The sequence below is a fragment of the Lolium perenne genome, chromosome 1, assembly GCF_019359855.2.
Source record: "Lolium perenne isolate Kyuss_39 chromosome 1, Kyuss_2.0, whole genome shotgun sequence".
NCBI lineage: Eukaryota > Viridiplantae > Streptophyta > Magnoliopsida > Poales > Poaceae > Lolium > Lolium perenne.
In genome coordinates, this window is record NC_067244.2 from 72,463,353 (window position 1) to 72,489,130 (window position 25,778).

The 25,778-nt window shown below is 42.9% G+C and overlaps 3 protein-coding genes across 3 annotated transcripts; 1 reads left to right on the forward strand and 2 right to left on the reverse strand.

Annotated features, from left to right (window-relative positions):
* The first annotated feature begins 1,219 nt into the window (after window positions 1-1,219).
* On the forward strand, window positions 1,220-5,210 carry LOC127297133 (uncharacterized). The gene is made up of 4 exons (XM_051327414.2): window positions 1,220-1,412; window positions 1,525-1,631; window positions 2,558-2,592; window positions 4,823-5,210. The coding sequence occupies exons 1-4, from the start codon at window positions 1,410-1,412 to the stop codon at window positions 4,888-4,890; spliced, it is 213 nt and encodes a 70-aa protein (XP_051183374.1). The 5' UTR covers window positions 1,220-1,409; the 3' UTR covers window positions 4,891-5,210.
* Window positions 5,211-5,975: 765 nt separating this feature from the next.
* LOC127297141 (probable metal-nicotianamine transporter YSL3) lies at window positions 5,976-22,886 on the reverse strand. The gene is made up of 6 exons (XM_051327420.2): window positions 22,449-22,886; window positions 16,820-16,989; window positions 13,376-13,473; window positions 13,143-13,277; window positions 12,575-12,761; window positions 5,976-7,555 (listed from the first exon to the last, which is right to left on the reverse strand). The coding sequence occupies exons 1-6, from the start codon at window positions 22,786-22,788 to the stop codon at window positions 6,425-6,427; spliced, it is 2,061 nt and encodes a 686-aa protein (XP_051183380.1). The 5' UTR covers window positions 22,789-22,886; the 3' UTR covers window positions 5,976-6,424.
* A 244-nt stretch (window positions 22,887-23,130) lies between these two features.
* On the reverse strand, window positions 23,131-25,323 carry LOC127297147 (uncharacterized). The gene is made up of 3 exons (XM_051327432.2): window positions 24,773-25,323; window positions 24,314-24,664; window positions 23,131-24,111 (listed from the first exon to the last, which is right to left on the reverse strand). The coding sequence occupies exons 1-3, from the start codon at window positions 25,067-25,069 to the stop codon at window positions 23,332-23,334; spliced, it is 1,428 nt and encodes a 475-aa protein (XP_051183392.1). The 5' UTR covers window positions 25,070-25,323; the 3' UTR covers window positions 23,131-23,331.
* Window positions 25,324-25,778: the final 455 nt, after the last annotated feature.

Genomic DNA, 25,778 nt, shown 5'->3' on the forward strand with positions numbered 1-25,778 from the left:
CCAGCCATCGTCCACTTAGTTGGCAGCTAAAACACACAGCAGCAAGGAGGTGTGATGAACAGAAGGGTATGCGATGCTTACGAATGAAAACGCAGGTGTAGGTCGACCCATTATATAGGACACCCAGACTACCAAGCACCCTGGCCCACTTCTTAACCCTACTGAAAACACACACAAAACTACATCACCAGGTCACCTACAGCGGTATCACTGCAGAAAACTGAATCAATATCACCCTAGCTGACACAAGATAATTGCACATCCTGCCAACGAACTGCATCAGCCACATCGTCCCACCTTGCTAGCTTCAGACATCATAGGAGACCATACCCTGCCAACACATTAACAATGCTACCCATCCACCACAATCAGCCAGCCTCAAATAACAGAACCTACACACCCTACTCTCTGTAACAAGGCAACTATACACTGCCTCAGCCTAGAGCCTACCAAACCAGCTGCAAACAAACAGCAAGCTACCCACGTGATCACTCCTAAATGAAACCAGTCGATATACCAAAAACAGCCAAAAGAGCACCACTCTCCATGCAATACAGCACTAACAACGACACAACCAGCTATACATGTCCAGTCACCACTAATTACACGAAACACATAATCAGCATCAAATACAGAGAGCAACACATCTCGCTCACCAACCGTTTGTCCAAATGCTGACTGAAAGATGCATACCAAAGATATGCCAGAATTAGTACTTCATCTGGGCCAATTAATTTGGCCTAAAAGGAGTAACAATTTTTCAATTATCGAGACCTAATCTCCTAACTCAATTTTGGACTTGGAGCTAGCTGATTCGATTATCGAGAAGTACAACTAAAATAATGGTTGTTGTACTTTATATATTTCTTTACATTCACAACCTATATTTATAATAATATATAGCTTGCGTGTACAATTCTTAGCTTCATCACTGCCAACTTTTTTTTCGATTTGTCCCTATTTAGTTGCTCCTTCCAATTTACTTTTGTTCATTTCCTTTATTTTTTAGATTATCTCTAACCGATCCGTGTTCTATAAATTAGCTACACTCTACGTCGTGTAACTCCACTATTTGCACATCCGATAAAATATAATCCTAAATAACTTAAACATTGTTTTAATCACTAGGGCGGCGTGCCGCCGCGCCCCTGTTTGCTAGTATGGATAAATGTGACGACGTTTTGAAGCCCGGATGTATAACTGCTTCCACCGCTAGGTGGCTTTTCTGGCAAGCGGCCGCTATGCAAGTCATAGCCGGATAGCTTGTGTACTCACCTGCCGCGAGCCTGTAGATCCAAGATTTACCGAATCGCCTTCACAGCTTCACTGTCCGTCCCCGTCTCGCGGTTCATCCAGGAGAAGAAACCACAAGACCACCGCGGGGGCGGCGACGGTAGGAGGCCAGCGCCATGGTAAGAGATCGATCCCTCCCCAACCTCGTCTCCAGATCACCTCCTTCCCCCTCGCTTCGCTTTAACTCGACGGATCTGGAAACCTAATTCCTCTTCGTTGGCGTGATTCCAGTCGGCGCTGTTCAACTTCAACTCCTTCCTCATCGTGGTGCTGCTCGTGATCTGCACCTGCACCTACGTCAAGATGCAGTTCCCTGCCATCCTCAACGACCGCACCGGGTATATTTTTCTAAAGATTCCCAATTTGAATAGTAATCTGAGGTTTTTCCTTGTGCGCGCTCTGATCTGCGCAGTTTGTGTTTCCTTTCTTCGCAAATGAAAATAAATTGAACTGCCAAGATTAGTTTTGTAGAACTGCAGCTTATCTTGTGGTTTACGTTTAACATGGATTCTCGGTGGGGCTGTGTCAATTGTCAGGCCTAGTGTAGGACATTTTAATTCGGGGTTGTAAGCGCTGGCGGATGTGCAACTTTATGGAGTTTAATTTGGGGCATTTTCAATGAACTGTTGGATGCCCAATCTTTTGCTGATTCAGAGTCAATTGGAACCTACGAATTTCTGATACAGACGAAGCTCGAGTGGTAAAATCGTAAATCTCGTCTGTTTTTGTCTAGACATGGATACCCCTGTTTTTATATAGGATTAAGCTTTATTTGCTAACTCAATAAGGAACCTCTTTCACTCGTAGGATGTAAGAAACACATAAAAAAAAATCTAGTACTGGAATGGTATGCCTACATGATCCTGTAGGCCTTAAAATCATGTCTGGTCACACCGTAGGAAGAAAATTGGTATCTTTCCATGATGAGTGAAGGGAAGTTTTTTCTTACACAAATATAGTGCATAGAAGGATTACAATGTTATCCTTACAACAAATTCGTATGGACAACAATACTACAAATAAACAGCCCTTATAGGTAAATTCCTAAGGATAACAGATCTCCACAAAATCCTCTGGATCAAAGTTAGGTCATCTTTATTTTTTGTATGGACCACTCGTGCCCAACTGTTCTTCATGCAATTGGTTCTTAAAATTTGTTAAATTGGAAGGCCATGAACCCACATATGACTGGAAGGGCAGACTGCAGACATTATTTTATCTCAGATATTCTTCATTTTCTTACTTGAATTTTTTCTCTTGACAGTTTCCGAGGTTTCTTCTGGAAAGCCGCCAGAATAGGTATGCTTCTTTCTGAGCTTCCACTTCCAGTCCTATGCTAGCTCATTTCCAATTGTTGATAAATCTGCTGCATGTTTCCTAGTTTCTCTTGATTTGGAGCACTATTTTTTCTCAGCTTATGCACCTAGTTTCATCTGTCAAGCTGTATTGCAAAGTTGATTGATGATCAAGGCGCTAATAGGTTAAGTTCAGGCTAGACTGCTCTAGTGGTTCATACTGTATTCTTTCTATGGACTTTATTGTTTAGAGATAATCTTCTTAAATTCATTGCTTCCTGTTTATCTTGTTAGGGCACTAAATAAATGAAAACAATTGACAGAAAGCTTCACTATCTCAATTGTGTTGTAGTTCCTATTGTTGGGGATTCATTTCGACTTATTTATATTGGTCAAAATGTAAATAGACTCTTTGGGTTTGATTCATTATGTTAGTTTCTTTTCATACTCAACAAACCTGACATGCTGAAATAGCAAATGTTGAACTATTTCAAAAAAAAAATCATAGTTGTTTTTTGTTGGAATGTTTACTGCATTTGCTTTGTAGACGAGTTCTCATATTTTCCTTGATTTCACTTATCTTGCTTTTTTTAGAAAAAAACACTGCAAACTAGATTTTTTCAATTTTCCCCGAACTTCTCAGATTTTGTTGACAATACCCAAAGGAGAAATTGCTTTTAGTATCAGAAACTTAACTGAAAATTTCAGATCCCATGTAAGCTGTTGTTGCATTACATATTGATTTCATTTTCGTCACTATCTGGTTGATTCATGCGCAAGGTTCAAGAAAGCGTTAAGCGTAATTGGTGCGGTGGCCTTCCATTTAGCGCGCATAAGCGGCGCTTTTTTCCCCCTCTTTTCTCCGCTTTTTCCGCTTAAGCGCTTATGCAATCGATGCGGAAGGCCTCCGCATTGCGCTTTAGCGCGCATAAGCGACGCTTTTTCCCGCTTTCCTGAACCTTGTTCATGCGCTAATTCCTGTTGGTACAGAAAACTGAAAACACACCACATATTTATTAGTGACACTTGAAAGTTGAATTGACCAGTGGACATGCAGTGTACTTGATCTGCAGCATTTTTTTCCTTCACTCAAAGTCTCTTAGTTCAACTTATGCATTCAATGCTAAAACTACATAAATTGCTGATAGAGAATCAACTTAGGAACTTATGACCTTCAACTGTAAAGGGGGATTGTAGATTTAAGCAAGTGGTAAGCCATTTTTATTTTGTATCATCAGCTCCTTTTGAAATTCTCCATGAATGGAAAAAAAATTGAAATCGACTCATGCTTAGTTATAACCCCTGAAGACATGTAAATGCTGATCTTCAGTCTGTATAAGGTTTCACCTGTCCCAGATCATTGCTAGAGGTAGTGCCTGGTTGTAGCAGTTAGCAGGCTTCATATAAGTTTATGGTGATTCTTCCCGTTAGGTGGTAAGTTCCGAGGATAGCTATGGGTGGTAGGAGGTCTGGGGCTGGTGCATGGACTTGGGGCCGTGGCGCCCAAGGGAGAGATAGGATTGTGGTGGAAAGCCTCCATTGTCAGTTGTTTATTTCTTGGATAATCAAACAACGATAATTTCCATGCTTTATAACAGCTGCCCCTGGCATATTATTATAGGGAATCGATGTAATGGTCCTTTCCAAACAAATAAGGAGATAACTTGGGATAGAGCAAATTACAAATCCTTAAGGCAGAGTTGGTGCCGTTTAGTCCTGCTTTGGCTTGTGCTGATGGGCTTAGTGTATGACATTGTCTATGAACCTTAACTTCTTATTTAAATTTAGTTTTGCTTGGAATATAGACGTTTGTAATATTTGCAAGGACCGGCTTAATTAATAGGCTTAACCAGTGTCAATCAACTACAATTTATTGACTGTACCTTGCTTTATATTAGTGGAAACTCAGGTCCGAAAGCATTTTGCATAGAAGCAGATTGTTTTTGTCTATGAATGTTCATAGCTCATTTGATTTTTCGTTTGTATAGATGCGGATAGTTCGTTTACCATAGAAAACCAAAGTATCATTAATGCTTAAATTTGGTTGTTCTTGGTCATGAACAATAATTGCCGATTCGTACTTACTATTTACACATATAGGTGGTGTGTCAAGCTTATGCCATGAAACAAACGATGTGCACATATGATTTTTCTGAAGAACACACTATTTGATATTAATGCACCCTGTTGTCTTAAGTGTCCGAAATTGAACCTTTCTTGTGTTGCTTCATCAGGTGAACGATTGAGTCCTTGGGTAGCATTTGGGTGCTTCGCTATGGGGGTATCCACAATCTTCTTCTGAAGGCTAAAGCAATCATCTCCCAGATTTTGATCTAGGTTGCAGAAGTTGTCTCAGAAGAACCATGTCACATTGCATTCATGTCCATATTTTAGAGAAGCATTTTGCTTCAGTTTAACTGGGGGATAGCTGTTGTTGCAAGCGCTGCATGTAACTACCAAACATCAGTCAGGTCTGTACCCCTGTTGGGAAGACAGAAACGTGATTGTACTGATTTATGCCTTGAAGATAGTGCTACTTGTAAAGCATTTAGCAAGAGCGCATGATGGATCATATTACTTGAATTTCTTTGGACCATGCTAACCCAGTTTCACTTTTCTTGATTTGGACGACCTTGTATTAACCTCTCTTTCTCTGAACTGGGCTTTTCCTTTTCATTTACTTATCTACCATAGCAGAAGGGAAACGAAGTTAAATTGTGTCCCAAAATTCAGAATTAAAACCACACGACAGTATGGTAATTTTGTCTGAGACTGCAGCATAGTAAATGTTATTGATTAGTTAGTACAGACTTCTGAGGACCCAAATATTATGTGTCAGATGTTTTCACCTATTCGACAAATAGTATACAATCTTCCGAATTACATGGTACAGAGTTGGAAATTTGTTTGATTATGAAATCTATTGCATAACAATAGTTGAGAAATTTGTGCCTACGGTACTACTTTGTTTTGACAGAGTATTAAACTAAGGAGACTGTTAAGGTTTATCTCACTCTGTAGTGGGTGCAACTAAAATGTTATCTCACGTACAATCAGAAGAAAAAATAAGGATGGATGCATTAATGTGCATCAGGGGAGTGCATACACACCGTTAGATAAAACTAGAGAAATGCTTTGTGTCTACTATTGTAGCATAATATCTGTAATACCAACCATTCAAAGCCACCACAACGCCTGTAACAGCTGCAGTATTTGCATCCATAACCTCTGGTTTGGATTGAAACATGCTTGAAATTGTAACCGTAGCCTGATGGATTTGTTCATAGCCTCAGAGTAGTTATTTCCATCCTTTGTGACAGAAGATATTTCCATCCTTCTGCACATAATAAGACTAAACTACTACGAAACTACTTTCGCCATTCAACAGACAATCATATGCATGTCAAGCATGCCATCTATATTGCATAAAAACGATATCTAGAAATTTCCGCCTATGGTACTACAATGTTTTGACATTATGGAACTAAAACGTATCATATACAGTTATAACAAATGCAGAGAAGTACATTAAACAATTCTAGGTCAAAACTACATAAAATGCTGCATCTAACTGCTGTAGTACAATCTCTGCAATGCCAACCATTCGAAGCCATCTAAAAAAAACCATTCGAAGCCTCAATGCTCAAACAGTGCCTCTAATGGTTGTAGTATTGCACCCATAAACTCTGATTTGGATTAAATGATGATTGAATCTGTAATGCTAATCACTGTAGCCTTGTGGGTTTGTTCATAGCTGCAGAGTACTTATTTCCATCCTTTGAGACCTACTAGCTCAGAAGGGAAATTCGGTTAGTTTTTACCTCTGGATACATCCATCATGGCTTTGCCGGTGTTGACATGTTTCTTATGAAGGAATCTGCCAAGTCAACCTGCTTTCCACTATGAATGAACTTCATGCACATTGGTGCCTCCACACTGAAAAGGGTGAACAACGCTGATGGCAACGCGAATAGCCCTTCCCCACAGATCAAGCCGGCTGCAACTGCTGATGACAGTATGGCGGCGCTCTGGCTGTTCATCTTCATCCACAGGAAAATCACCGCGCTGCCTATGCACATATCGATAGCGACGGCTGACCCGATGAAGAAGGGCAACGCTAAGACTGTGACACTGGGAATGTACACCTGTATCTTCCAGCCTTTCCTCTGAGACACGACCGAGAGCGTGTTCACCGCGATGGCGAAGCCAGCAGCAGCGTAGCAGAAGGTGAGGCAATGGTCAGGGAGTTCCTTGACACCTCCCGTGCCGATCACCGCCATGGCACGGTAGAGCATTGCATAGGGGCACGGGTATTCTGAGTCCGCTGCTCCGATGGGGACATTCGCCTTGGCGCTTCTTTGGAAGGCACGGAAGATACACGGTGTAAGAACGGAGCCGACGATTACGCCGAAGGTCTGCATCATGATCAGAGCCCGTTGCGAGGTCAGTGTCATGTAACCTGTCTTCACGTCCTGCGTCATCTGCGAAGAGATGTGAAGCGCTGACACCACTAGCCCGCAGGATACAAGGGCAACAATAATCGCGCCTGGCTTGGCAACCCATGCTGCGACGACGAAGATTGTGAACTTGGCGTATGTATAGGCGATGTTCCAGTCCGTGAGCCCAGTTGCGTAGGTGTTGGTGAGGGCAACCACCGGGACGATGATGTACATCGCAATGACGTGAAGGAAATTTACCTGGTGAAATATTTGTGGGATAACTACCCCACAGATTATTGCGCACACACCGTACGCAGCCACTGGCAGGGAAGCAGGGATTTTGTTCTCCAGGAATACCTCAATCCTTCTACGGTCATCGTAGTTCAGACTGGGGTGTTTTCTCAAGTAGTTACCCACCACTGTATCTGTTTCTTGTTGTTTCTGCCTGAAGTCGAGGAAGGCAGCAATAAGAAGTGTAATGAAGTTGTAAATGCCATCAGTCAGAATCAGTGCAACTGAAATAAAGACCTGTCAATAGAACAAAGAAAAAACATTTCAACGAACAGTTTCAAAGGCAATGTTTCTCTAGTACATTTGTAAGTTTAATATGTTTGAGCATATGAATTGTGATTCACGATTGAGCGGAATTTTTACGCGGACGTCTAATCTTGATCGGATGTTGGACGTCCAACTGTAGTTATATTGGAAAAGAAACTCCGGAGAGAGTATTCTACCTTATGGGGAAGCTAATAAAATGTATCAGAACACACTTGAATAAAAAGAAAGCTACTCCTCCGATCTTAATAAGCGTCGTGAGCTTAGTTCAAATTTAAGTGAATTTGAACTAAAATCACGACACTTTTCATGGATCGGAGGGAGTAAAACATTCATCTAGGAATTCATAATATCACTTTAACAAATAACGTTGGGTTGTCCATGAAAAAATGGCTTGAAAAAGGAGATCATATATACATCTGCTGCTTTGTACGTCCCACCTCAATTTAATCACCATATGAACTCATCCCCAGTATTTCGAAAATTTAACACGGACAAGGAGATGTGATACAAAAAATATTCTATCTCAGTCCACAAAAGCTAATACAAAGAAATTTCAAATGATTTTGGGAGATTTATATCATTTGATTTTTCATGTTTGTCATTTGATTTGTATAATTGGAATCCATAAATTATTTTCCAAGGATTGCACTGGACTCTATTATTGAGCATAAATTCCATCCATTCAACCCCTTGTTATAGTTCCTTTGCCTTTTCGTGTGATCCCAAACACTATATGATAAAAACCCGTGGGACTCCATCTTTAGTATTTGCTATTCTTGTGTTTTGAGAATCATGCGAAACAAAGAGGAACTAAAGTCATAATAGAATTTTTTTGTAGAATGTAAATAAATCCTAGTAATGTCTGTTTGACCATAGTAACATGTGCTGCACAGAGACGCATAGAAGGGGCACTTTGAGAGGATCCTATAAGGTCATGTAGATCCAAAAGTTAGCCTCCACTATCTAGAAATAATGCATCTACACAGAAATTTAAAACGGTGCCCACGAGCATATGCTCCTACTTCCAAAAAAGGCTTTTGAAATAAAGAATCTGAAAAATTATCACATCTACATGTTCATGTGACATGTCCTATGTTCACACAAAGTTTAAAGGAAAAAAACAAATTTTTGCGACCTTCGACGAAAACAAATTTGATGCTCCATCAATAGAATTTTTTGCGTCACATTTTTTTTTGTCGTTTCAGGACACAACATATGTCTTTTCTTCATGAAAGTTTGCAGACATGTGAAATACACAAATACGTACACCATAAAAAATCAGATTGTTTTGAAATTTTAAGATATATGTTTTAATGAATTTACTGTCTTCTAAGAGCATTGCTTGCGGGAGCCAAAACACCACCCTCGCATCTACATGCAAAGCTTTTTTTTGTATGTAGTGACCCATCACCGATTTTGGCCTCCTTTTTCTTATAGGAAGCATGGCTTTGGATATGAGGAACCATAATGCGCTCTAAACAACATTTCTGCCATCGTCCCTGGTGCTAAAAGTCGAATGAACATTTCTCACATTATCCCATTAGGTTTTAATAACTAACTGATTGCTAGATTGAAAAATCCTCTTGCTTCAACTGTCGGGCACAAGTTCAACTGAAAAAAAGGAAGAAAATGATAAGTATCTGAGACTTCTCAAGATTACAAACCATGTTGAGGCGTGCTAGTATGAGTCTGTAGCCCAAGATACGACACAGTAAGGGCAAACCTGCCTCACACTGTGAGGTAGGTGTCCACCCAAATTTCTTCACCTTCGTGAAGGCAGCCCAACATTTACATCTAATTCCTTTATTTATGATTGATCAACCATGAGTTATTTTTATAGTCAATATTTTATCGCATGTTAGCAATGATACCTTGGATTGACAAACTCACAAACAGACTTAGGGAACATACAACTGGGGAACATCAGCCTAAAGAGGACACAAGAAATTTTTTCTTAGATGGGAGAGAGAGAGAATGAAAAAGTTTTTTTTTTTGAGAGTCGAATGAAAAAGCTATTGTCTTATCTTAGTTAAGAGATGGTCTCTTGTCACCCAAGCTAAGTTTATTTCTCAATTGCAGTAAATATCTTAGTCATATTATTTTCTAGTTGCTATTAATACACAATATTCATGCAAGTATTAATTTCTATAGATAACACAACGAGGTCATTGTAGAACGTGTCTTTTATGATATGTTGATGATATGAATAACTAAGAAAAGGCTTCTCAACAAGTGCACATGCCCTTAGAAATAATGAATTCTAGAACGGGGCTATAGTGCAACGTCGTCTAAAACTTACGACATATCATTATAATAGTGGATGGACACTACAAACATAGAGTGACAGGAAGGTGCATCTAGGGTGTTGCACGCGCAACCAAATAAAACAATGAAAAGTCAATTGCATACTTGTGAAACAAAAAATTCAAAATATTTTAACTCTTAAGCCATTACCCAAATTTACACTTTGACTACTTTGCTTTCTCGCCTTTCTTCCTGGAGAAGAGAGAAAGAACAATCCCCCCGCCCTACAACCAACTTTCTAGCGACGTTCTCCAACGGCTCCCCTATCCTGATGGCCTCCTAGTCATCGGCGGGAAGGGAGTCGTTGAACCTTTCAGAGGTTTCTATATCCGTGTCCTAGCCTAGTTTAGGCGTTTTGACAGACAATTTGGCTATAACAATGGTGTCCGCGGAAGCGAATAAGAGTGCACAAGATCATCCACCGATGAAGTGGCCTCCTCCTTGATTGGGGATGGATCTATGCAGTAGGTTTTCTGGTTGAGGCGGCGGGGCAAGCATGAGGTATATATTTTTCTTCCTGATTGGACTCCCAACGCGACACCCGCTTCAAACTATTGTGGAGAACGCTAGACTTGTACATGATGCATGGTGGCAGGCACTAGTGGTCTTCTTCAACCGCGGTCGTGGCGGTGTTTCTGGAAGGGCAATTGCTTAGAACTTGTGCATTTAGCAGCACCCACCATGCCAGTGAGCAGACAGCTTAGTGTTTCTGAGAAATACAACTAAAAGTGGTTCCATCATTCCTTCACCAATCAGTTTGGGACAATGTCACGACATATGCGGTGTACAGTGACACATCAGGTGGTCCCTTGCCGACATGCCACAAAGTTCAACTTGGTTAAAAAATGAGTTCATGTGATGAAGTTAAGCTGGATCTAGGTCAGATGGTGCTCCATCTCTTCTTCCTCTGGCAAATATCTTAGGCCTTGTTTACTTCTCTCGTATTTTTCTTCCCAATGGGTATGGGGATGAGAGGGGATTTGGTGTTCACCCAATCCCCTCAAATACTCTTCCCAAAAAATACACTAGTATAATGGAGAGTTTTTGATTTAGGCAAAAAAATGTGGGGATGGGAGCTAGGGGATGGGAGGGGATATCTCGGGATTATGTCGTTCAAAACCAGAGAAGTAAACGGACTAGTGAGAATTTTCCGGGATACAAAATAATCCCCTCCTATCCCCATAAATACCCTAGAAGTAAACAAGGCCTTAAGCAACCGGCAAAAACTTTGTCCAACACAGAATATCCTCGAGACATGTATGTAATTTCAGTTTCCATAGGGGCTTATGTATGTTGGTGCTTGACCATGTGCCATATCTAGATGTCTCTAGATATGTTCCACGTGTGTGTATATGCTCACAACATGTGTATACATGTATTTCAATGTTGTGAATCTGAACATGGTAACTTGTTTAAAAGCGGAATTCACGGTACTCCTACACTTTCAAGTTTCCTTTAATGTGTGATTTGCATCTAGATCTCCTCTAGTAGATTGGACTATTTTTTTTTTGTGTTAAAAGTTACCACTCAATAACTTGTGAAATCACCGTATTGGTAAAACAAATTACAGTATTTCAGTCCAGTTAATTTAAGAGAGTAATGCCTTTAGTTTTGTTATATATGCATAAACCATGGAGTCCTCAACGCCTATGTACATGTACTGTATGTATCAAGTTCTAGGAGCACCATGGATTTTGAGTCATTGTTTAGTCGCAATATAGTCACTGAGTCATTTTCTCAAAATCACGGTGACTCACGACTAAACAACGAATTATGGTGACATACAAAGACTTTCGTCGAGAAATCACTAGGTCATAGGGTTGGCGACTCAGTTTTGAGTCACGACTCGAAAACCTGGAGAAGCAGACTACGGCATGGGCACCTCTGGCTATTTTTGCATTCTACAAGGAAAGTTAATACACTAGTAGTGATGCATTCACCGTGCCACTTGGTTAGAGTTGTTATATCACATTCACCGTACCACTTGGCTAGAATTGTTATATCACCATTTATGATGTATACATTACCACCATGATTGTGATGTACGTACCTTATTATGGTGATAACAATGATATAGTTACCATGGTGATGGTCTATTTACAATATTGTTTGGCGCAAAGTTATTAGGTATTGTAGTTCCATAGTCCTTAGTATTAGTTACACCATAATAGTAATGTACTTATCATACTATGTACAAGTTGATACAACTTCGGATAATTATCATTTGCTACGTTGTTTAGAAAATTGTATAGTCGTGATGTAACTACATAGGTGTACCATATCACTTGGTCAAACTCACATGTGGAGTCACTACAATCGTCAATGTTAGTTAGCACAATGATACAAATGTACTTACGATACTGAGTTACACCCTATCATGTTGATGTACTCATCTGATAATCGAGTACTAGGTAAGAGTGTACAATCATGTTGCTAAGACTGTATTATTATTATTTTCGATTTTTACCGCATGTGCTTACTAATCATTCTTGTCATGCGTGTAACTAGGAGCTAGCTACTAAATGCAGTGGGCCATACTAATATGACAAGAACATATACACTAGGCTAATCACACGAACGAAAACCAGTCATGCCAGAAATCCTAGTATTAAATGTTCATTCCCTAGATTTTTAATTAGATGAATTTGCAACCAATAAGTACTTTTCTTGTTACATTTTACATACCTTGTATCCATTAATCCCTGCCAAACTTGATGGACTAGGAGTATGATACCATTGCCCACTTTTTGTTTCGAGAAAAGGGAACAACAATCCCCAAGATACGATACCACCAACAAGAAATGTAATGTTCACCATAAGTGGGCAAATCATTCCCACGCCAATAAATGTTGCAGAAAAATCAAAGAAAAACCTACAAGCACATAACTATATGTCAGTACGGGATCACCGCTTTCAGTAAGGAATATTGTCGTATAATTAAATGGTTATACCCATTCATAATTCATGTACAAACTTGTCATTGCCTCCTAAAAAAGCATAGATGTGTAACATGTTGGAACATGTGTAAACAAATGCAGAATATGCAGAAAAGAAAAAGTCCCATGTTAATTTTGCATAATATTAGCAATCATGCAGTGAAAATACGTTTTACATAGTATATATATGTTGTGAAATGTCAATTGTCATATTACGCACCTTTTCTTATATAACTGTAGTCCTATTGATCCATGGGGGAATGGCATGATAATGTCTAACAAATCTTTTGATGTTTATGAGAAAACATATTCCATACCTCTTCTTATATAACTGTAATCCAAATAACGGAAAGCTTGAAAATCCACAATCTTTTCCTGATGCATATAGCCATGAGAATGCAGTCCAAGAAAAACTACCAAAAAAAAATTTGAATATGGTTGCGACTTGAATCCTGGATTGAACATAAATATTAGATTTGTGAATCCAAAAACAAAGAATGCAATTTTTAACAAACCAATTTGCAGCAAGAGAAAAAATGACACGTCATACTTTGCCATAATAGCTCCATGAGGGGTGTGAAAACTGTTAATAAGGTGAGCTTGAGCTGTTCCTGTTGGGAATAGTAATCTGTAGTCAAGAATCATCACCTACAGTGTGAAGAACAATCATTAGTGGATATATATATGTGAAATATATATATTTCATTGGAAAACAAAATTTTGTTTTAATATTTATTGTCAATTTTGTTGATGTGTAGTTTATATTCAAACCATCTCATGACATAGTTCTCATCTCACTATCCTCCACCTTGATTTCTAATGAAGAGTATGATGTTAACCATGAAGGGTTAGGTTTTGTGCTCCCATTCATGTGCATTAATGAGTGCAAAAAACGACACCTAAATGTTGTGGTAGTAGGGAGTTTTTGTTATTTAGCACGCTAGTGCGCACCTAGTTTCCTTATTTCACTAGGATCCCACATTTAAGTCGGAGGATTGACAATTCAATAAAATAGATCATATCTGGGTGTAACAATGATGATTGAAGGCATTAAAATGCCTTCCTCGCATTTGCCAAGCACCCAGAAGCTAAATCAAGGAAGAAATTCGCGAAGTAGAGGAAACATAAGACTTAACTACCAATTTTACGGTCACACCAGCCCGTACCGCGCAACCGTACCCCATGGCGGCGGCTTCATATCGTCAAATATTTCAACCCTCTGAAGACGCATCTCAAATCAGAGATGTAGAGATACCAGAAAACCAGACAACCTCATCTTCCGACGGGATATGGAGGGGGAACTCAACGAAGGGGATCCACCATGCCGTTGCTCAGAACTTGGAGGCTTGGGCATCATCTTCATCATCACCATCATCACCATCATCATCTTCATCATCATCCATCTTGTTTTAATATTAAATCTTAGATTGGTTTGCATTTATATTCATTTGATTCATCATACTTCATTGATATTTATGATGATGTTATTTGCCCCCATGAGTGAGTAGTTCCATTTGTTCTTAGGGAGATGGAGGCCCCTAACACCTCTATGATTTAAATAAATATTTATGTTGTTTAATTGTAACATGTGAAAGTGGTGGTTGGTCTTCAATGATGTTCTATGTTGTGCACCATGCAATATTTGCCATTAGGGACAGAATCTGCCGCCGGTTTCAACCATGTCTCAACCAGGGGTACGAGGTACAAGATCATATGATCATAGCAATGGGGAGACCCTTAATATGCCCGACTTGCGAGGGGAAAGGTAGGAGTTATGAGGGGTGTGGAGTAGTGCTTCAAGGAGCACCCTTATTCGAACCTCTCCTCACATCACACATGCAACAAGAACATATTAAATCCCTATCAACTTAGTAACAATGCTGGTGGTAAATCTGCAACTCCCCAAGGAACGCTTCACGCCCATTGAGTTTCAAGAACTTCATAGCATTAGCACCATATCTTTTCTCTTTACATCTTTATTTACTATTACATTGTTACCTCTCAATCACTCTCGTTTACCTTGCCTAGAATTAAGAATATCTCTAAAGTACATTTTAGTGAAGATAACAAAAATCAATAAAACCATTACCAATCAGCTCCATTGTGGATTTGATACTCTTTCTTTTGAAAACTAGCTACACGCGATCTGTGTAGACATCATTCATGTTCACCAAATCCTTCCAAACTTAGATATATGTATGGTATGGTATCTAAGAGGCATTGGACGAGTGAAGTTTTAGCAATGGAGATATGTAGGTTGGCGGAGAGCTAGAACAAGATGCTGCATAGGATAGGTGGATGTGAGTATGTCCATCGGAGTAGGGAGAGGTGTTACAAGAAGTGAAGTGCTACATTTTATGTGGCCATGGGAGTGGAGGATGACACCAGCAAGATCAAGGCATATCAACATCAGCCGATGAAGGATAGTTGGGGGAGGATCCTGGAAGCAGAAGCAGACGGTAGAGGAGCATGCTAGCAACAACAACAACAACCACCGATGGAGGAGCAGACTTGCAGTTGCGGATGTAGGAAGGAGAGGACCATCATCCACAACAACAGGGGAGGATCCTCGGAGCACCAACAACCGGTGGTGAAGACCAAGAGCTAGAAGGAATAGGTGCCAGCCGCTAGGCTCGTGGCAACGACACCTGTCAAGAGAGAGGACTGGGTCCGCAGGAGTCAGGATTATTTTTGGGTTCCATGACGGAAAACTGGGCAGCTAGATCTAGGTTTTCTAATACTGGGTAGGTGATATAGAATTACTCTAGTAAAAATAGGACAAAAATGACAGATGGGGTAATTCTTTTGTCGCTCAACTCAAAAAACCGGACTAGTTGAGGTTAGTTGTGACTCTAGTTGAATGAGTTGCCCAACTCATCCAATGAGTCAAGTCAAGAAACTGAGTTGACCTCGGAGTTGCGACTCATGGGCTAGTCATCGATTAGTCGAGAGACTAGAAATCCATGGATCGAATGGAGGAAAAGGAGTTCATAATCGGGTGTATCAAATAACCATGGCATAAATTTCACATGGAAACATGACTTCTTATTTCAGAATCAATCTAAGTTTTCTAAATCATTGTTACAAACTTCAGATGACTATAATCTAGTTATATACAAATTACTGCACAATAGGGTTATAATAAGTATAATAAGTAGTACAATCTTTTCTATCAAAGTATGGATTCTGGCACGCTCCCTAGTGTATAGCACAAATAATGTGTACGTAAAATGCAAAATAATGCAGTAAAATGCACACAACAACCGGTAGAGGAGAAGACCAAGAGCCAGAAGGAACAGGTGCCAGCCGCCATGCTCGTGGAAGCGGCACCTGTCAAGAGAGAGGTCTGAGTCGGTGGGAATCCGGATTATTTTTGGATTCCATGACGGAAATTGGGTAGCTAGATCTAGGTTTTCCAAAACTGGGCAGGCACTATAGAATTACTCTAATAAAAATAGGAAAAAACTGACAGATGGGGTAATTCTTTTGTCGCTCAACTAAAAAAGCTGGACTAGGTGAGGTTAGTGGTGACTCTAGTTGAATTAGTTGCCCAAATCATCCAATGAGTCAAGTCAAGAAACTGAGTCAACCTCGGAGTTTCGAATCATGGACTAGTCATCGATTAGTCGAGAGACTCGAAATTTGTGGATCGAATGGAGAAAAGGGACTTAATAATCGGGTGTATCAAATAACCATGGCATAAATTTTACATGGAAACATGACTTCTCATTTCAGAATCAATCTAAGTTTTCTAAATTATTGTTACAAACTTCAGATGACTAATAATCTAGTTATATATAAATTACTGCACAATAGGGTTATAATATGTAGTACACCATCTTTTCTATTAAAGTATGGATTCCAACTGCGAAAACTGGCACACTCCCTAGTGCATAGCACAAATAATGTACATAAAATGCAAAATAATGCATGTAAAATGCACAAATTAAGATTGGGACACAATCATTCAACAAGAACATGACACAAGTATTACCTGGTTCAATGGCACACTAGTTAATACTGACATTAGACCAATGAGGAGAAGGAATAACATCCATTGTCCTGCTGGAAAGTTGTCAACAATGTCTCTTGGGTCTGGATTTGTTTCACCAAGTGCTTTTGCCACGGTGGAGGTCATTGCTATGATGTACAAAGCAAAGCCACCTATAAATGAAAACAAAAGATATATTTGTCAATGTGAAATTTAAAATGAAATATTATGTATTTCCTAAAAAAATATGGGAAAAAATCAACCCTCCTCCAACCATTGCAATCCTAATTTGGTCGTGGATTGCGAACAAATGTGCACATTGTTTTTCTTACTTAGTTAGTCGACTTGGAGTAGAGCTACACACCGCTGATCCTCTGTAACCACCTCATCTAGAGAAATAAATGAAATTCATTTCAACCAAGAACACCTATTGATACCCAACTTCATGTCATAATTGAACACTATGATTAGTAAACATCGACCGTAAGAGATTCAAGTCAAGTAGAATGCAAGACCGGCGACATTGAGCGTGCCAAGGAAATGCGGACCATAGCGGGGTCATAAAAAAGAGTTGATGCCTTGTTTTGAAGGTGAAAACTACGCTAGATAAAAAATAAAAGGTTGTGCTAATTGATAAGAGAAACTGAATGGTAGGTAGACCAAAATAGGATAAATCTATCCCTTTTGTCTTTTCCCTTTCAAAACATTATACGGCCGACCTAGTCATTATGCTACCTTCTACATTGCACTAGATGGTGTGGTGATCCTTCATGATATGGTCCATGAAATATAGTGGAAAATATTTACCGGGATGATACTCAATACTGACTTTGAAAATGCTTATGACAAGGTCATATTGTATTTTCTTGAACAAACTTTCCATATGAAATGATCTACAGAAGTGTTGCATGTCGGATCCATAATTTGATCATTGGAGGTAGTGTGCCCGTTAAAGTCGATGATGACGTTTGCCATTATTTGGAAACAGAAAAGTGATTAATGCAAGGAGACCCATTATTACCCATACTATTCAACATAGTGACTGATATGTTGGCCGTCATGATTGATCATGCGAAAGTAGATATTCAAATTGAGGGGGTAGTTTGACATCTAGTTGCCGGATGGTGGTTTATGTATCCTTTAATATGCCGATGAGACGATTATTTTTAAGGCTCGCGACCTCGAAAAGGTAGAAAAACAACATTCAAGCAACTTTGGGGACTCAAAATTAATTTTCATTAGATTGAATTTGTTTCAGGGAAGCCCAAGACGTGGATGCTCAATATGCCGAATTATTTGGTTGTGAGCAGGGATAGTTTCCAATTAGATATTTGGATGTTCCGATTCATTATGAAGAATTACAATTGCCGATCAAAAACTACTGCTCAATCAAGCTATGAATCGATTCTGAAAACAATATCGAAACAAAAAATAGAGTAAGGAACTGATATATCAATAAGGAAACATATGCTAACCATAAACAAACTTTTCGTGAACTAACAACAAACTCAGCTTTCTCTAGCAGTTAATCGTGCACACACTCCTCATACATCTGGAAAACCTACTATACAAACTTGAGAAAGTTCCTTGTCCCATGAATTCTTCCATCAGCATAGCATCAGTTCAAGGCGCACAAAATCTAACTAAGACATTCGTAACGACGTACGAAAATTATGGGTGGAATGAAGTGGGTGTTACCAGATGTCCTCGGAGAAGCCACACTTGGTGAGGTCCTCGTTCTCATTCTTGTGGAACCCCATGAAGATGGTGTAGTCGTCGGCGTCGGACCGCTCGGACAGATAGGAGAAGATCACGGAAATTCCGGATTTGGGCGGCGAAACTGAGGGACTGGGGGCCACGAGAGATGGGAATCCTTGCGAGAGGAGTTGGAGGATTTCTAGGGTTTTGTGTAAGTGGAAATGACGCAGATTAGAAGATTTCATTTTACCCTTTTTGAAAGGCAATTTGTTTTCTTTTATTTGGCTTCTGATCCCATTCGATGTTCGGTTGTTAAATTTTCTTCACTCTCATGTTTGCGTGCACCAAGGGAAATGACTTCTCTGTTTGTAAAACACTCTACAACAATGTCCTTAGGTTGCGGTGGCTGTGGTAGTTTTTTTCCTAATAGAACCTGGTATTATTTTAAGAGAAATATTGAACAGTACAAAACATCTCAATAAAAACGAAAATTATAATGAAAATTTTGAGATGTGTTTCATCTTTAGCCTGCAGACCTGTTGATGGCGCGCCGCCTCTGTTACTCCTCCCTGAGTCGGCCTAACGTTGCTGGTTACAGACGGGAAGTCGCCGGACGGGTCAAGAAGACCACATCCACCCGAAAACGAAGAAGAAATAACTACCGGTAAAGCTCCATGAAGATTCAGAGCCCCCCTCCCCAACCAGAAGAAGTTCTCGAGAACCACACCACTCCCACAATCTTGAACTGAAAGAACAAGCCTCATGTGTGTGCTTTGTTCAACACATCTCTCGGGTTCAATCCCGGAGTTGGCCTCAAGATCAATTTTTGGCATGATCCTTGGTTGGGAGGAACGAGCCTCGCCTCCCTTGCACCCAACCTGGTTAAGTGATGCACCAAGGGGAACATCTCCACCTAATACGCTTCCCTCGCGTCGTCTCCTCACGGAGGCGACTCGAGGGCGAAAACCCTAACCCCGCCCACCCTTCCCCCTTCCTCTGGCCTCGCTGCGGCCAAAATCAGCCGATGGGAAAGCCTGCGCGACCACCGAAGAAGATGGAGGCCATGCCATCGCTGCTCCATCCCCGTATTGGGGAGCTCAGGATCTGAGGTGACGGCCTCGAACGGAGAGGGCGGTGTCGACCTAGCGGCCTCAGTTGCGTGGGCAACATGGTGGAGGCGGACGGGGCGCGCGGTGTGGAGGTCGCTTGGACGGACCTCCATCGCTAGATCTGAAGATGCTACACCTCCATGTCCTTCTCAACCACCTCCTGACCCTGGATTCACTCTGATGATTGGTAGGTGAGGCCATAGGCGGGGCTCTGGACCAGGGGTGACCCTTGGCTGACGACGGCCTCCACGACGTCGATGACATTGCGGCGCTTCAAGGCGCCGTTGAGGTATACTCCCCCTTCTCCTGACCTACTTGTCTCAGGTGAAAACACAAAGCTTCAGCTTGGGCGGCAATGGAGATCTGGCGTCGTCCCCTCCATGGAGGCGCCGCATAGAGATACCGGGTTGGTGGTTGAGTTTCAGCAGCTGGTAGGTAGCTTGTAGCGGTTTATCTGTCTCGGTGTTGTGTTTCGGCAAGAGATGTGCTTTGCTCTCCTGGAGGTGTTCGCTCGCCGGTGGCTCGTCGCCCTCGAGCCTCGGTGAGGGGGAAGTGATCCCCTCTCCGGCTGCAGCTAATTCTCAGTGTTCAAGCCCTGGTCAAGCCTGGTGGCTCTGCGCATCTCTTTCTCCGCATCTTTGTTGATGTCCTATTGTGACAGTTTTGGTCTTGGGAGCCCAAGTTTTGCGGGCGGCGGCGATATTTTAGTGTAGCTACGTGGTGAGGTGGTACTGCTTGAGTGCTTCCCCTTGGCATCATGTTTGTCGTTGTCCATCCGTACTCAGGGTGAGCGGGCGACTTCCTTCTTCATCAACATTGTTTCTTCTTCTGTCGAGCTATAGGGCAGGACAAGAGCTTCGAGGATCAAGCGGATTTTCATCCTTTTCTATTTTGATGTGATTGTTGTATTCGTTGTGTGTAAGTTGTTTTCCAACATTTGTAAACTCAGTCGTAAAAGGTTTTATTAATTTAAAGTTCGGCTTTTCGAGCCTTCGATCTAAAAAAAGAGGAACATCTCCGGTTGGTCATGCATAACGACAAGTGGATTCGCAACTTCAAGGGCACTCAACTCCTGAAGATCTGAATCAATTCATCGCATTGTTTGATCGGCTGACTGCTGTGCAACTAAAGCCTGAAATGGCTGATAGTATCTATTGGAGATGGACGGCCGATGGCAGAGTACTCCGCAACTTCAGCTATGTGATGCAATTTGAAGGTTCTACTCGGTACTGCTTCAAGGAGATCATGTGGAACAGTGTTGCGCCTTTCAAATGTCACGTCTTCGCTTGGCTTGCCGTTCCGGGTAAATGCCACACTGTCCATCGTCTGATGCAGAAGGGGTGGCCGCACAATGTTGCTTGCGTGCTTTGCCTCAGTACTGCACCTCCTGGCCACTTGCTCGGTCACCAAGAGGATCTGGGAGAGGGTTCTCAGCTCGGCTCAGCTTGCACCTAGACATGATATGGTCAAAGCTGCAAGAGTGGCTCGTTTCCACTCAGCTTGCTCAGCCCCTGCCAAGCGGAAGGGCTTGGCTGCCCTGGTACAACTAACTTGGTCGATAGTCTTGAAGGAGGGCAACGCTCGCATCTTTCAAAACATAGCAGCTTCTTTGAGCAGGATCCACGCGTGTGTTGTCGACGAAGCGAAGCTTTGGAGAGAGGCAGGATCGGTCGATCAAGTGATGTTGATCTGATGCATAGACCCACGGAGCCATACTAGCTCCTCCCTTTTTCAGTTTTTCACATCTGATATTCCCCTAGATTTTCTTTGGCTTTTTTTTTTTTTCAGTTTTGTCCTTTATACATCTTGTGCTCTCCTTCTAATTAAATGAAAAACTGAAAAGTCTGCCTTTTCATCAAAAAATATTTGTGGATGCGGGAGTTTTCCTTCGAAACAACCTTAGAGCCTTTTTAGTACTCCCTCCGTTCCTTTTTTCTTCGAAAAGGGGATATGCCCAGCCTATGCATCAAGCGATGCATATGGCTTTTATTACTACTCCTTCCATTTCTAGATATAAGGTGTATAATTTTTGGCACAAAATTTAAAAAATGCACGTGGAGGAAAAATTACGCAAGATTTTATCCTGAAAAATTGATATGAGAAAGTAGAGAAATTTTCAAAAGATAAGGAAACCCAATCAAATCCTTAAAAAATATCCACATAAGTTGCCCAACATAATATACCTCATATTTTGGAGACTTTTCTCAAAAAAGATTACACCTTATATCTAGGAGCGGACGGAGTATATAGAAATATCCTAGAGGGAAGACATAGGAATTTCTTTTATTTCAGTGGACAATGTTGAGGAAATCGCTTATCGGTGTCAACTCGGTCGCTGGCGATTAACGAATAATAGCCAAATCAGCCGATTAATCTGGTGATAAATGACTTTGCCGGCTAATCGATGACCATCAAGTAGCGATTAATCGGCCGATTTTTTGAACAGTGTTAGTGGACTATTCATAAATTTGATTCAAATGAATGGATATATTTTTCCATTGATTTAGGTTCCATAGAAAAAACAAAGGAATTTTACAATAATCTACTCATATCTATTTTTTTTACATTTCTAAGGTAAAGGTCATAACTTGCATGATACTAATTTAATATCACCTGAATATACTTTAACCTTGGTTTGTTTATGCTTTTTTAGAATTCATGTGTTTTCCTATTACTGCGAATCAAGCACTCATGTTTAATAAATTCCCTTGTTTGCAATACTCTGCTTTGCACACGTAATCATATCCTTAAAAAGACCCTTAGACCGATAGTAATGGGTATTTGGTGAGTTAAAAAGTGTTGCCATGGAGTGCATGCACGCTTACCGGTTAGGGCTAAGTTGCCGACTGTAGTGACGGTGGTGAGCACCAATAAGTTCTCCTGTCGCGTGAAGGGCTCCGACCCTGGGAGGCCGCAGGACCGGAGCAGGCTTACGAACCACTTGAGGAAGATGAAGCTGAGGACGCTGATGGGCATGTTGAGTCCCGGCACGACGCCGGTGGACATCTGGATCTGCAGGGTCACGAAGCCGAAGACGACGGAGAGCACCACCGCGACGATCATCGCCCGCGGCGTTGCCTGCTCCCAGAAGTCGGGCAGCGGCTGCTTCTCGAACGCCCGCTCAACGGACGCCAACAGCAGCGGATCGCCGATCGTCGCGTCCATTGCGAGTCACGGACCACGTACGACGCCAGCTCCAGCTCCCGGTCGACTGATCGTGGAGGTTTCGGTAGTTTTGCGGTGGGAAGAAGGGGCGCTGTTCTTGGGTAGCTAGCTCTTGTAGGAGCCATGCGCGCGGTAGGAAGTGGCGAGAGGTGGAGAGGGAGTATAGGTCGGAAGGAGCAAAAAATAGAAGTATGCGCGATCTCTGAAGAGCAAAATCGAAGATGAAAATCAGGCATACGCACTCTTCATGTGGTGGAGGCATAATAAGTTACACAAGGCCACCCCACAATGCTCCGCGTCTGAAAAAACTCATGCGGAATTTGTCAATTTTTGACGAACCCATTTGCCAAGAATGAAGACGCTCTCTTGTTTTCACAACAATTGATCTTTGCTCGAAGCTGTTTGCATGTTCGAAGAGACAAGCAAAACAAAAATGTAGAAATCAAATTCGCCGACGGGCGCGGCAAAGCGCACCTCCTGATCTAGCTACTAGCCTATTATTATACGAGTACCGTATTGTAGATATACACAAACGGCCCCATCTCATGTCGTCGATGTGCACGTGGAGTCCTTCGACTCCTCGGCGGCGTCCAAGCTGTCGACGGCGGCAACCTTGACCGGACCGAACCAACCTAGTCCAGTCACGACCGGAACGAGCGCCTTCTTGGCGACGGACGCGCGGATGCCGCAGCCAGCACCGTCGCTGCTGTCGTCGACGGCCTTGACGACGGCGTCCCGAGCACCACCCTTTGTGGCCCCGTGGCCCAGCTTCTTCTGCCGCTGCTGCTCTTTGGAGCTGCTGCTAACAAGCAGGTCCCTGGGAGGCAGGAAGCACTCGTTGGAGAGGCCGGCGATGTTGAAGTCCACCTCCTCGATGCTCCACGTCTCCTCCATGCACGTGCAGGGCCTCCTCCTGCGCGCGTCGGCGTCGTCCACGGTCCCGGCGGCGCTCGCGAACCGGGACACGGTGACGACGGTGCGGCCGGCGTGCGCGATGTTGATGCCATCGACGGGGCGGTAGTCGCGGATGGAGGACTCCATGGTGGTCTCCCAGTACATGTCCTCGCCGTCTTCGGCATGGGTCGAGGGTGTGGACATGCGCAGCAGGTGGGTGTCCTCGAGGCGGACGAGCAGCCCGGTGCGCTGGCTGAAGTAGCCCCACAGGGCGTGCCGGATCACCTCCACGTCGGCGGTGCTCCGGGCGTCCAGAGCGGAGACCTCGGCGTCGACGCGCAGCACGAAGCAGTCCTCGCTGTCCACGGTTTCCTCGCCGACCCACGCGGCGCTGGAGAAGAGGTCCGCCGTCGACTTTGGGTCCAAACCCTGCAGCACGTTACCACACTTGATTAATATACTACTCAAAGAAATCAAAATGCGCCATATGCACATGGGCGCACGTTTGGCCAGCCGTGTTCCGTAATATGTGCTGCCTAATTGTCAAATATTTACAGATTTGGTTGAAATTTACATGATGGAAACAAGATCAAGAAAAATCAAAGATGGACAGGACTAATTAGATCAGTACCTGTACGCATCTGCGGATTGGTCGCGGGGGGCCTCGGGAGGCGTGGGCCTGCTGCCACGGCGTCTGGCGCCAGGCGACCTTGCCGTCGCTGCCGGCGCTCATTTTGGTGCCGCCGGCCACCACCATCTCGACGCACCACAGCTCGGGCTTCTTCTGCCACACCACAAACCCTCCGGACACCTCGCCGGCGCCGCCGCTGCCGACGCCCATTCCTCTCTTGGCTGCACTGCCCTTGGATGTGCTCATCCGCACCTTCCCCATCGCGTACATGCTCGTCGCTGCGCTCAGCGCCGCCTCACCCCCGGCCGCCGCCACGTACTGCTCCACGATGTACCTCGCCTTGGACACCTCCTGCAGACGGAACGATCTTCATTATTAGCCATGTAAATGAAAACAAAAACCGAAACCAAGACATGTCCTTGTCTCGATCGGTGCTAAAAATGAACCAATCCAACTTACAAGGGGCTCCTCCTTGATGTCACGTCCGGCCATGCCCTTCCTGGCATGCACGGGCTGGGGAACCAGCGGCGCGCCCATCACGCCGAGCATGGCCTGCACGTCGGCCCGCGAAGCTAGCGCCGTACCATCACGCCGGTGCTGGTGATCGACGTGCGACCGCACCCACGACTTGACCGTGCGGCGCCGGCGCCGGCTGCGGACCGTGGACGACGCCTCCTGGTGGAGCTCGGGGAGCGGCACCTCGAGCACGGTGTCGAGGCCGTCCTCCCGGTCTAGGTTGGGGCACACCTTCCTCATGTTCAATGCTCCTCAGTTTGCTGCTTGATGAACGGAACTACTCTTCTTCTGGCCGTGACTGTTGAGGACGATGAATCGCTTGACTGGCTGAGCACTAGCTATGTGTGTAGTCGTATATATGGATGGATCGTGGATATGTGGCTGCACGTTCTGCGCTACACTTCTTCGATCAGCCCACCATGTTCTCCATTTTATATCTTTGTAACCAAATATACGACGAATCTCATTGTTTTCTCCTATAAATATACCGGATCCCATTGTTTAAGGGATCGAATATCTGATTACTGCCTGATTAAAAGCCTCTGTCCTGGCGATGAACGGGTCTAGGGTGAATGATTTGCGTCGTTGAATTTTTTAAAAGTTTGGTCTGATGAGCTTGTTCGGGGGCAGCTTGTAGGGTCAGACGGCGGCACTTGGGGCAGATCTGATTTGACAGATAGACGGGTTGGATGCACAAAGACAGTTAGCCTGCAATATATTAAGAGATCCTCGAATTTGCATGCATGTAAACCGGCAGAGATTGATTCCCCAAAATTATGATCCTTGCTAGCTAGCTTTCCCCGAAAATGAAATGGTAAGAGATCGCGCGCAATCGGGCAGTGCAGATGTAATCCGGTCGAGTGATCCTATCCGACTGTGAATTATCTGTCTGCATTCGTCTTCCGTCTACATTCGTGCGTGCATTTCCTAGTTGACGCCACTTACTTGG

Bases quoted from the DNA above. Each gene is read 5' to 3' on its own strand.
- LOC127297133 (XM_051327414.2), top strand. The intron at 1,632-2,557 runs GTATATTTTTCT...TTCTCTTGACAG, and splicing joins ATCCTCAACGACCGCACCGG to TTTCCGAGGTTTCTTCTGGA. The intron at 2,593-4,822 runs GTATGCTTCTTT...TTGCTTCATCAG, and splicing joins CTGGAAAGCCGCCAGAATAG to GTGAACGATTGAGTCCTTGG.
- LOC127297147 (XM_051327432.2), bottom strand. From the start codon at position 25,069: ATGAGGAAGGTGTGCCCCAACCTAGACCGGGAGGACGGCCTCGACACC. The intron at 24,665-24,772 runs GTAAGTTGGATT...TTCCGTCTGCAG, and splicing joins ACATCAAGGAGGAGCCCCTT to GAGGTGTCCAAGGCGAGGTA. The intron at 24,112-24,313 runs GTACTGATCTAA...AACGTGCTGCAG, and splicing joins CAATCCGCAGATGCGTACAG to GGTTTGGACCCAAAGTCGAC.
- LOC127297141 (XM_051327420.2), bottom strand. From the start codon at position 22,788: ATGGACGCGACGATCGGCGATCCGCTGCTGTTGGCGTCCGTTGAGCGG. The intron at 13,278-13,375 runs GTATGACGTGTC...TGTTCAATCCAG, and splicing joins CATGGAGCTATTATGGCAAA to GATTCAAGTCGCAACCATAT. The intron at 12,762-13,142 runs GTATGGAATATG...ATGTGCTTGTAG, and splicing joins TTACAGTTATATAAGAAGAG to GTTTTTCTTTGATTTTTCTG.